Here is a 12,541-nt window from a genome sequence, read left to right on the forward strand (position 1 = left end):
AAATATATGGAAAAATATGAGCAGGGACTCAGGGAATTGAAAGACAATATGAAGCGAACAAATATACATGTTGTGGGTGTCCCAGAAGGAGAAGAGAAGGGAAAAGGAGGAGAAAAACTAATGAAGGAAATTATTGCTGAAAATTTCCCGACTCTTATGAAAGACTTAAAATTACAGATCCAAGAAGTGCAACGTACCCCAAAGAGAATAGATCCAAATAGACATACTCCAAGACATTTACTAATCAGAATGTCAGAGGTCAGAGAGAAAGATAGAATCTTGAAAGCAGCAAGAGAAAAGCAATCCATCATACAAGGGAAGCCCAATAAGACTATGCGCAGATCTCTCAGCAGAAACCATGGAGGCGAGAAGACAGTGGAATGATATATTTAAATTATTAAAAGAGAAAAACTGCCAACCAAGAATTCTATATCCAGCAAAATTGTCCTTCAAAAATGAGGGAGAAATTAAAACATTTTCAGACAAAAAATCACTGAGAGAATTTGTGACCAAGAGACCAGCTCTGCAAGAAATACTAAAGGGAACACTAGAGACAGATACGAAGACAGAAGAGAGAGGTGTGGAGAAGAGTGTAGAAAGGAAGACTATGAGTAAAGGTAAAAAGAAGGAAAATTAGATATGACATATAAAATCCAGAAGGCAAAATAGTAGAAGAAAGTTACTATCCATGCAGTAATAATACTGAATGTTAATGGATTAAACTCTCCAATCAAAAGACATAGTCTGGCAGAATGGATTAAAAAACAGGACCCATCTATATGCTGTCTCTACTCAAAGGACACGAGGCCAAGGACACAAATGGACATTTACACACCAATGTTTATAGCAGCATTATAAACAATTACCAAGAGATGGAAACAGCAAAAATGTCCATCAACAGACAGTTGGCTAAAAAAACGTGACATTTACGTAAGATGGAATATTATGCACCTGTAAAACAGAATAAAATTATGAAATATGTAACAACATGAATGGACCTTAAGGACATTATGCTGAGTGTGATTAGCCAGAAACAAAAGGACAAATACTGTATAGTCTCACTGATATGAACTGACATTAGTGAATAAACTTGGAATATTTCATTGGTAATAGAGACCAACGAAACTTGGAATATTTCGTTGGTAACAGACAGAAATAGGGTAAAATATTGGGTAATTGGAGCTGAAGGGATACAGATTTTGCAACAGAACTGAATATAAAAACTCAGAAATGGACAGCACACTATTACCTAACTGTAATACAACTATGTTAAAACACTGAATGGCGCTGCATATGAGAATGATAGAGGGAGGAGGGCTGGGGCATAAATGAAATCACAAAGAAAAATAGACGATAAAGATTGAGATGGTATAATCTAGGAATGCCTAGAGTGTATAATGATAGTGACTAAATGTACAAATTTAAATTTAAAAAATGTTTTTGCATGAGGAAGAACAAAAGCATGTCATTACTTCAGTATGCTGAAAATAGATGGTAATTAATATTTTAAAATTTCAACTTATGTGTAAGACTAAAGCAAAAAATGTTTGTTTGGTACAAATTTATACTTTGACTAGTGCATCTCCTAATATAACTTATGTAGATAGTTGGTTGGACACCTTGAGTACATGGAACTTTGTATAGGACATGAGATTTTGTTGGTTTGTCCAGGTGATGCCCTGATGAATCCCAGAGTGATTTGATCAGAGAGTGGAAAAGTATTTGCAAAGTCCCCTTTGGGGAATGGTGAGAATGGGGGAAAACTCAACTTCCCCAGGTTGAATTCTTGATATTCTCACAAGCAGTGTGGGCAACCAAAGCTATAGGCTGAGCCCCCAGTCTTGGGGTTTGTTCATATGAAACTTAACCCCACAGGGGATACATCAAGCCTACTTAAAATTAGGCCTAAGAGGCACCCCCAAGAGAACCTCTTTTGTTACTCAGATGTGGCCTCTCTCTCTCCAGCCAACACAGCAAGCAAACTCACCACTCTCCCCCTGTCTACGTGGGACATGACTCCCAGGGGTGTGGATCTTCCTGGCAACGTGGGACAGAAATCCCAGAATCAGCTGAGACTCAGCATCAAGGGATTGAGAAAAACTCTAGAATGAGCTGAAACCCAGCCTCAACGGATTGAGAAAACCTTCTGGACCAAAAGGGGGAAGAGTGAAATGAGACAAAGTGTCAATGGCTGAGAGATTCCAAACAGAGTCGAGAGGTTATCCTGGAGGTTATTCTTGCGCATTAAGTAGATATCACCTTGTTATCCAAGATGTAATGGAGAGGCTGGAGGGAACTGCCTGAAAACGTAGAGCTGTGTTACAGTAGTCATGTTTCTTGATGATGATTGTAGAATGATATAGCTTTCACAATGTGATTGTGTGATTGTGAAAACCTTGTGTCTGATGCTCCTTTTATCTACCTTGTTGACAGATAAGTAGAACATTTGGAATAAAAATAAATAATAGGGGGAACAAATATTAAAATAAATTTAGTTTGAAATGCTAGTGATCGGTGGGAGGGAGGGGTAAGGGGTATGGTATGTAAAAATTTTTTTTTCTGTTTTTGTTTTATTTTTCTGTTGTCTTTTCATTTCTTTTTCTGAGTTGATGCGGATGTTCTGGGAAATGATCATAATAATGAATATGTAACTGTGTGATGATATTGTGAATTGCTGAGTGTATGTGTTGGGAATGTTTGTGTTTCTTCCTTGTAATTTTTTTTAATTAATAAAAATTTTTTTTAAAAAGGTGAAATAAGCATGTTCAGACTTACATAAGCTGAATGAATTAATCAGTAGATCAGCACTGTTAAATGAATGTCTACTGGCAAAAGGAAAATATGTTACTTGGAAATGTGGATCTATTCAAGAGAATAGAGAACACTGAAAATGATAAATATGTAGGTAAATATAAAAGCCATCTCTTGTTGTTGTTGTTGTTTTTAACTTTCTTTAAAAGGTAATTGACTGCTAAAAGCAAAATTAATACATATTGTGGAGTTTTTAATATGTGCAGGAATAAAGTGTATGACAACAAAATCATAAAGGATGAGAGATGGAATATAGAATATGTTCTTGTAAGGTTTTTCTAGTCTGTGTGAAGTGACATAATGCTATTTGAAGGTAGCCTGAGAAAAGTTAAATGTCTATAATGAGAAAGAGTCTAGAGATTTCATCATATTCGCATTCACCATTTATACCTTGCTTATTTGTGCCATTGCTCTGGGAAGATGTGTGGGAGATCCAAAACGACTATTTGTCTAGTGCTGGGAAGTTTTTTTCATTAAGGATTCTGTTTAGTTTATTTCATTGTGTCACCCATGCTAAAAAAGATAAATTTGGCACAACTTACATCACATAGATTAGATAAAAACAGTAGAAAATTAGAGGAATTTATTATTGCATCTGCAATATTAATTTTTATTAAATTTAAAATTTAATATTTTACTTTGTAGTTTTTAAGATTAGACTATAAAGTGAAATCAATGTCTCAACACTGATTTCAAGAATTATACAAGAAGATAACTTGTGGTGATTGAGTTTTTGTATGTCAGGTATTGGCCTTATGCACTTTAGATATTTTATGCCTTATAACAGCTTTATATAGTGGGAGTGAATATTACTTTAAAAACTTAGAGATTTGCTCAAATTCTCAGAGCTAACATTCAAATGTATTGTGATGCCAAAACCCATCATCTTTCCACAGCTTCTACCTCCCAACCGTATTAACAATTCAAAAATTTTGTCAACCTAAGTACCAAATGTTTAGGTCCTAACATTAGCTAACAGTGGCCAGCAATTATTTCTGTTTGTCTGACTGTGACAGACAGTTAAATGGTTTCTCTAAGCTAAAATTGTGATCAACTTATTCACAGCTAGTAACTAGTAAGGAAAAAGAAGGTAGGGGTAAGACTTTGTCTAACATCAATCTAATTCTTATAAAAAATTCCAATTTTCAATAACATTAATCAAGTGAAATCAGAACAATGGGAACTTAAGATAAAATATATATAGTACAGGGTTGTGCAACAGTGGCTTAGTGGCAGAGTTCTCGCCTGCCATGCCGGAGACCCAGGTTCGATTCTCAGGGCCTGTTTGTGCAAAAAAAAAAAGGTATGTAGGACAAAGATTTTCATAAATTAAATTGCTTGCTAGCATTTCATAGTTTAGTCAGCTATTGAAATGGAAAAATTGCTTAGTTGAATAGTAATATTCTGGCTTAAGGGGTAAAATTAAGTATGATTGAGTGGAGCAGGCATTCAGTGAGATGAGCTATTGATATAGACACAAGAACAGATTGGGAGAGAGAGGACAGTCAAGGGAAATACAAAGATGGTGTGAACAGAGGAGAAATTCAGGGTGCAGGGAGCAGAATAGAAAGGAAAATAAAATTTTTCCTTTCTCAAATGTCATTACTCCTGTCATTTGGGAATTTCAAGGCTTTTTTGAGGAAACAGAAAAGAAGAGGTAGTCCAGACAGTAAAAAGGATGTGAAGAATTCCAGGTAGGAGAGCTAAAGAGGTATTTGTAAATGTTCCATTTGAGGGTATTGAAGTGGGGTGCACCAGAAGGTAGATTGGATCAATTGTGGGTAGTAACAAAGAGACATCTGGAAGATGAGGAGAAAATGGAAAATGAATAGACTATAGGTTTACAATAGATGTAGATAATTCATTCTTAGATTAAAATAATATTTATTTAATATTTTTGGAATGTATAGAAGCCAGTGGCGATAAGAATAAAACACTCGAACCAACATTAGAGACAATTTTTAGCTAAGTTTCAGTTTGTTGCAAGACCAATGAATTGAGACATTTGATTTCTTCAGCAGGTAGGAAACTAGGTGAAAGAATCTTCTGATGTCATAATTTCTGGGTGTCACTGGAACATTTGATCATCATTCCTTTGGCATTTCCAGCCTTCTATGGAAAGTCAGTAGAAGCAGTTGATTTACTCACCTCTACAAGAATCAGACTCTGCCTATTTTGGTAAGTCTATGTATCCTTAACCAAATTAGCTAAAACTCAATGTATACATAGTTATATTAAACCTTAGACTTTGGTCTTGTTTTACTGTATCATCATTAAGTTTAACTTTTTCTTTAATAATTGATACACAGTCTATAAAAGTCATTATAATATTCAAGTTCTTAAACCTTAATAATTTAGATTTATTATTACTACCAATAAACATGTACTTCTTAAAACTTTTTAGGTATAAGATGCTATCCTAGGGATAAGAAACAGATGTGAGACATTTTTCCTGTCCTTTGTGGGATAATAATCATGTAAATTTATTCAAGACAGTTCGGAAGCACCCACTGTACCAGGTACTGTTCTAAGTAGTAGAGATTAAGTGGTGACAAAGAACAGGCATGGAATAGAAGGGAAAAAATATTAGATTAAAACTTTGGCAAATTATTAGAATAGTAGTTTTCTACAGGGGATGATTTTGCTCCCCAAGGGACCTTTGGCAATGTCTAGAGACATTTTTGACGGCTACCACGTTGGGTGAGGAGGATGCTATTAGGAGGATCCTATTGCCATCTAGTGGTACAAGCATTGAATGTTGCTGACCGCCCTACAATGCACAGGGCAGCTCCTCCCTGCTTCCCAACAAAGAATTATCCAGCTCAAAATGTCCATAGTCCCACTGCTGGGAAACTGAATTAAAGATAACTTATAAAGCAGAAATATAGGATACTATGAAAACATAGATAATGGGGGTCATGGAAGTCTGTTCTGAGAAACTGAAATGTAAGTTCAGACTTAACAGATGAATTGGCCCTAAACAAGTGAAAATTAATGGTGGGAGTATGGGATGGGATAGAGTTCCAGGCGAAGTCAATACTAGGCAGCAAGGAGCTTATTTATATATGTAGTCATATATATCATATATACATACACATACACACACATATACATTACATTTTAAGCATATACATATTTATGTAATTTATTAATGCTCAGTAGCATCTGCTGGGTAATAATAGTTAATATTCATTGAGCACTTGCTACGTGTTAGGTATTGTACATGTATTTTCTTATTTACTCCTTAGTATAAACCTGGAATTAGATACTATTATTATTCCCAATTTACCCTTGAGAAACCTACTTAGAGAGGTTATGTTCTTTGCTTAGGATCACATAGTTAGGAAGGACTGCAAGAATTTGAACTCAGATCAGTCCAGCTCTCCCAAGGCCACACTCTTTAACCACTGCACTGGAAATGCCAAAGCTAGGCAGGGCGGATGGAAGGCTTAGCTGAAAATTTCGTCGTGGATGTGAAACTCTAGCTATAATTCAAAGGAAGAGAAGGTGGGAACACAGTGGGGTGTGGGACTGGGGGCTCAGCATGTGGATTGCAACAACCATTTAAAAGCAAACTGAATTTTTTCTGTACTTAGAAATTAAATTCAGTTATATTAGCCATAGGGTACAGTTACTTTTATCTTCTAGTAGCTATTTGAATTTGTTGCCAGACTTAAAATTGTATATAAGGAACATTTAGTATATAGCATAGTATAGTATTTTCACCCTTTCAAAGATATTTTATAATATCATTTTCAAAATGTTTCTATATACCTATAACAATGTTGAAAATTACAAAGAACTATTTAGAGATAGCTTCACTTCCCTCCTTTTTTCCCATTTTAACTTTCTAATCTAGGTTATCAATGAATTATGCCTTTTCGGTTTGGGACCCAGCAAAGGAGGTTTCCAGTGGAAGGAGGAGATTCTTCTATTGGACTGGAAACTGGGCTGAGCTCCAGTGCTTCCTGTAACGGAAAAGAGACTTCACCAGCCAGGTCAAACCTTCCTATCCTGAAGACTGAGTAAACGTGCAATGGCTGTCATCAATACAAACCATAGCTGATGCTTGACATTGATAAGGGTGAAAAAAACACAGGATTTCAAAACATCGTTGTTATGAAATTAGATTAACAGAGGCCAAGTTTTCTTAGCATAGTCTGTGTTTTGCAGTTTTATTGGTCTTGAAAGGCCAATTCTCTGATCTTTATAAATTTCTTGTTATATATTTTTAGTAATAGTTTAAAGATTAGCTAATGTTTAATTAAACAAACATACCTTGAGTGCTAATATGTGAGGACACTGTGCTAGGCTTAAGGCTACAAATATGAAAAATACTCAGCTTCTCACCTTAGATTTAGTGTCACTTTGGCTTTGATTTAACCTTTAGCAGAAAGAGAGAGAGAGATTGAGCATGAAGATTCTATGAAGCAAAACCATTTTTGGAAAAATTTTTAAAAAATCTATCATAAATAGTATTTGTTCCACTTTCTGCTGTTTACCAGAGTAAAGGATTAAATACTGCTTGATTAGATTTCTTATTGCTTAGAAAATTTTGAAACAGATTTAAGCTTAATGAGGTAGGTACTTTAGAGAGAGTTGTTCAAGGAAAGACTAGACTATATTCTGTGTTGTGAGCACTGTGTCATTAGAAATGTTTAAAGCTGGACAACTATTTGGTAGAAGTGCTGAAAAGGAAATTCAAGGATCAGATGTGTGTTTTTGGCCTAGATGTCATTTAAGGGCCTTTTAAGACCTGAGATTCTATTAATCTTTGAAAAGTATATGGAAGAGTAGGTTTAGTTTTTTATTTTTCCACACATATTCTATTTTTAAAATCACTCAAATGAAATAATTTTAAGGTAGATAAAATTCTGAACTACCATATATTTACGATGCACATTTTCTTTCTTTCTTTTTTTCTTCTGTCATCTAGCAATCACTGCATACCTCTCAAATGACCATTTGAAGGATTATCTTCATATTGATCTCCTGTGGTTAAACAAATGTATGGCAGTAGCCGCAATTTCTTTGTAACATAAGTCTAAAATGTCTACCTCATCACTACCACTGTGTTACAATTACTTCAGGACTTTCAAAGATTTCAAAATGATTATAAACAGTCAAATATGCACTCAAACTTTGGTACTCGGAAAAAATATTTCCTCTTAAATATCTAACTATATGTCATTTGTTCTTTCATTCAGACAACTCCGAAGATGCCCTGGAAGTCATTGCCTGACAATAACTGATGTTCCCATCACTGTCTATGCAACAATGCGAAAGCCACCTGCACAAAGCAGCAAGGAAATGCATCCTAAATAGCATCATTAAGTCTGTTGTAGAGGTTTGACTAGGTCAAGGGTAATGGGCCAGTATCATCTTATGATCTGGTAAACAAATAAAGTGGTGGCACCTTTGGATGATGACAATAGTTGAATGATCTACTTTAGCAGTAAAACATGTAGTTATAAGCCATCAGTTATGTTTGATAGGTAAGACAATAATATTTCATAATTAGAAAGTTTCTTAGATGTCATCGAGCTCACAGTAGATCATTAATATCAATAATTCAAAATGAAACTTAATCCTCTATGGTTATCAATCAGGTGTAGCCCATTCTGTATGCTTAATGTGTTTTAGATTAGTTTCTTTTGTTTATATTTGTTCAGCTATTTAGCTGAATCCTTTGATCTGAATGCTCCAAGCCAGTTTCTGGCTTGTAATCTTAATAGTTGATACTGCACTACTGAGGAATATTTATATTGTGAGAAGTGGAGCCCTGGGGTTTTAAGCATGTTGGAAGAAAACCCAAGACCAAAGAAATTTCTTAATCTTGTGGTTAATCTGCAAAGCAGTTAAACTGCTTGTATATGGGAGCTCAAGTTATTGCTAAATTTATTGATAATGAGGTCAAAGTTGTGGTTCTAACCTCTAATTCTTCAGGAAAAATGATGTCCCATTATCACTACTCCAAGTCCTAGTCAGTCATCTTGAAATTGTCTGTAATTGGTTGAAAAACTTAAGATGGATTTTTAAATTTGCTTAGATTTATAATCAGTTTTGAGGTTCTAGGCCAGCTTTCTACATACCTGTTTTCTTTTTGCAGTAGTCCCCAGAAACTTGGTCTGTTTTCTTCTCTTGATGACTGCCACCATCCATCCCATGAAACTTTCTCCTCTGAAAGACTGGTTGTAGGGTCAGATAAATTCCCCTGGTTCTTGGTGTTAGGTTTGGAAAGGCCGTTAAATGACATCTAGCCCAAAATATATGTGAGGCTTAAATTTCCTTTCCAGCGTTTCCACCAAACGATCATCCAGCCTTAAAACTTGCTGTTCCTAAATATATACCTCTAATCCTCTTTTTAAAGGAATGTTTATCAGCTAAGAACTATGTGGGCATAAACACATGATAACAAAAAATAACAGATGTAGGAAATCACAAAGATTACAGAACCTCACAAAGTTCTTTCATTGTATCTAGTTTATAGGTACAGGCTCTTTTGCCAACATGGTAACTAAAGCCCCTTTTGAGATTCTGCTTTCTGCATTTATTAATAAAGGTGAGACTAACCGAAAATATGCTGATCTGACCTTGTCACATATCCCTGTCAGAAGAGCAGCCACCACAAATCAGTCACTTCCAGGCTCTTTTCAATCAAGGCAGAATAGAAGTTGTCTAATAATACCATTTGAGAGATTATTCTTGAGGAGCTCAAGATAATGTTTTATCCATTGCTCTTGGACCCTGACCTTGTAATGAATAATTGTTTCTCTTTGAGACATTTCATTACTGTTGGTCAAAAAAAGAATTTTGTGAAATCATGTTTTTGAATGCGCATTAATCATTTACAATTCTTAAGGAGTTCAAACCCTACACCCAGGGATTTTCCATAAATTATGACATCCAGATTTGAGCTTCTAAAGGTCATCAAACAACCAAACATATACTCCTTTAATAAAAGAACAGTTTATTTTAGAATCCCAAGGATTTCAAATCTCAAGGGTAGTGAAATGATCAGACCATAATAAAAAGTAATGATGTTTGAAGAAATAAAAGATAAAAACATAAAAATAAGCAAGTACTAAGAGAACATAAAAAAATAACCAGGCAGAAGAAATTGGCACTGAACTTTCCTATTTGCTATAAACACTTAGAAAATTGGATAAAATATATGAAGCAACTTTTTGTAGACATTTGACAACATGCAATGCAGAGTTGTGACTACTGAGAGAAAGGGAATAAATGAGGTGAGCCCTACAATGAAGCTGATTTTCCAGGCCACAGCACAGGAAGTATGGTGGTCTTAGTAAGCTGTGGAGATGGATCAGAGTTTGAGGAGGCTGAGATGGCTGAAATTTGTAAGCAGAGTAACGGAGAGGGATATACATAAAGAAAGAACTCTAAAAGTCTACAGGAAGTTCTCTTGAGTTTTTGCTGAATATTAAGCTGTACAAGTGTACTCCTTTGGGCAGTAAAGAAAAGCTGCCAGGGAGTTTTTAGCTGAAAAATTCTCAGAGCCCACATATAGCTGGGAGATATTTGAGTTCCAACCAGCCAGGGTGGAAAGATATCACTGAACATGTGGGCATTGAGTAGTTGTCTCAGAAAGGTGTCACACCTTAATAGTAGGTCTAAACTAGCATCAGACTAAAGGCTAATCTTTAACAAAGCTTTCCAATAAGCCTTGAGAGGATCAAGGTGATCTCTCAGTAACTTAGTTGTCTGCCAAATAAAAATTTAACACTCCCTAAAGGAAGAAAACAAAATCCAGACAGGAAATTGCCCAAGGCTGGAGAAAGGAGTAATGAAAAATTTCTCAGTACCCATACAAGCCTGGGAATAGTTTATGTTTCAACCAGCCTAAGTGGATGGGTCTTTTAATACATGGGACATTGAATAGAAAACTCAGTAAGATATTGCCTCAGTGTACGTGATGCTTAAGTTCATATGTGAACTTGGCCAGGTGATGATACCCAGTTGTCTAGTCACACAAGCACTGGCCTACCTGTTATTATGAAGACATTTCATGGACTTTAATCTTGAGTCAATTGATTCATGTATGGCTGATTACATCTACAATCAACTAAGGGGAGTGTCTTCCACAATGAGAGATGTTTAATCAAATCAGTTGAAGGCTTTTAAGAGAGAGGTGACTACTTCAGCAGTCAGAAGAGAACTTTCATCTTTGCTTCAGCCAGCCAGCCTCTCCTGGGGAGTTCATCAAAGACCTTCATTGGAGTGCAAGTTTGCAGGCTGCCCATGAAAGCCGAACTCATGCATTCCCACAGATGCATGAGACACTTTTATAAAATCTTATACTATTTATAGATATCTCATTGATTCTGTTTGCCCTGAGTAATACAACTTTGGTACCAGGTGTAGTTCTTGAGAAATACAATCTTAAAAAATGGTTTTTTGTGATTGGTTTTCTACTCTGTATATATTCAGAGGCACTAATTGCTCTGTTTCCAAAATCGAGATGGCACTGACAGTCTTTGGCATGAGTTGGCAATAGAGATACACAAAATATCACCATTTGATTCTGCTAATAATATGCTTATTTAAGTCAAGGATCTGGCCGACAGTTTTTTGACACCCTAACACAATTTTGTGGAGTTAAAAGCTATAATGATGTTGGATGATTATTCCTAGATATGCTGGATATGGTTATAAAAGAAAGGGATGAGCTGAAGGCTACAAATTTGCAGCTTAGGTGCCATATGAAAGACGTAAAAGCTATGTGTGTCCAGAAAGAAAATCTTATTTCCTGTGGCTGCTGACTTCCCAGAGTCTCATTGTATGAGTAGCAGATTTACAATGTAAACTAAACTCTCCACCTCTGTTTTTAAAGGGAGGGATGATTGGAGAGGAATGGGATCCTGAAAATTGGAATGGGGACATATGGGTTGATAATGATGGCAGTGGGGACATTAAAATTCTAGATTCTGCTGAGTCTTTGCTAGGTAAACCTATAATGGTCTGCCCTGAGGAAACAGCTGCCTACCTCCAGCCTGCCCTAAGGAAACAGTCACCCAATCTCCAGCCTGCCCTGAGAAGTCTGCTATCCAATCTCCACTTGAAGAGATTAAACCTTCAGTGGCTGCTAAATATGTAACCACCTCCCCTGGGGAAACACTCCTGTCTGGAGAGATTAATTCTGTTTCACCAGATTAAACTGCAAGGGAATGCTCTGAGGTAATTGCCTGAAACACACTTTTAATTCTTTTCAGGACCCATCCCCAATACCCCTCTTTTCTTCCAGGCCTATAAATAGACTAATGTCCCAATAGGCCCTGAAAGGTATGAGGTACATCGTGTAACCCATGAGGAGGTTTACTATACTTCAAAAGAACTGCATGAGTTTTCCAATTTATATAAACAAAAATCAGGGAAATATGTGTGCGAATGGATATTAAAGGTTGTGGGATAATGGTGGAAGAAATGTAAAGCTGGATGAAGCTGAATTTATTGATTTGGGCCCACTAAGCAGAGGTTCTGTAATCAGTGTTATAGCTTGAGGGGTTAAAAAGGGCATTAACAGTTTATTTGGGTGGTTGGCTGAAACTTGGCTCAAAAGGTGGCTGATTACCTAAGGTTGAGGTGATATAATGTAGATGAGGGGATCCAAAGGCTTAGAGAGATTAGGATGTTGGATTGGATTTATCGTGGAAGACCTGCTCACATACTCCAGGAATGTCCAGAGGACACACCTTTTACCAGGACTGTG

General features: G+C 36.1%; 1 protein-coding gene across 3 annotated transcripts in view; it reads left to right on the plus strand.

The window, feature by feature from the left end:
- FAM229B (family with sequence similarity 229 member B) overlaps positions 1 to 8,237 on the plus strand; it is a 15,297-nt gene extending 7,060 nt beyond the window's left edge. The window contains exons 2-5 of one of the 3 annotated variants that reach the window (XM_077162694.1): positions 4,830 to 4,989; positions 5,216 to 5,330; positions 6,671 to 6,809; positions 8,019 to 8,237. In XM_077162694.1, the coding sequence (XP_077018809.1) occupies positions 6,685 to 6,809; positions 8,019 to 8,136 (243 nt within the window). In that variant the 5' untranslated portion in view covers positions 4,830 to 4,989; positions 5,216 to 5,330; positions 6,671 to 6,684 and the 3' untranslated portion in view covers positions 8,137 to 8,237. The remainder of the gene's footprint in view (positions 1 to 4,829; positions 4,990 to 5,215; positions 5,331 to 6,670; positions 6,810 to 8,018) is intronic. The other 2 variants (XM_077162695.1, XM_077162696.1) reach the window with 2 other exon arrangements.
- Positions 8,238 to 12,541: the final 4,304 nt, after the last annotated feature.

Source organism: Tamandua tetradactyla, chromosome 5 (genome assembly GCF_023851605.1).
Source record: "Tamandua tetradactyla isolate mTamTet1 chromosome 5, mTamTet1.pri, whole genome shotgun sequence".
NCBI lineage: Eukaryota > Metazoa > Chordata > Mammalia > Pilosa > Myrmecophagidae > Tamandua > Tamandua tetradactyla.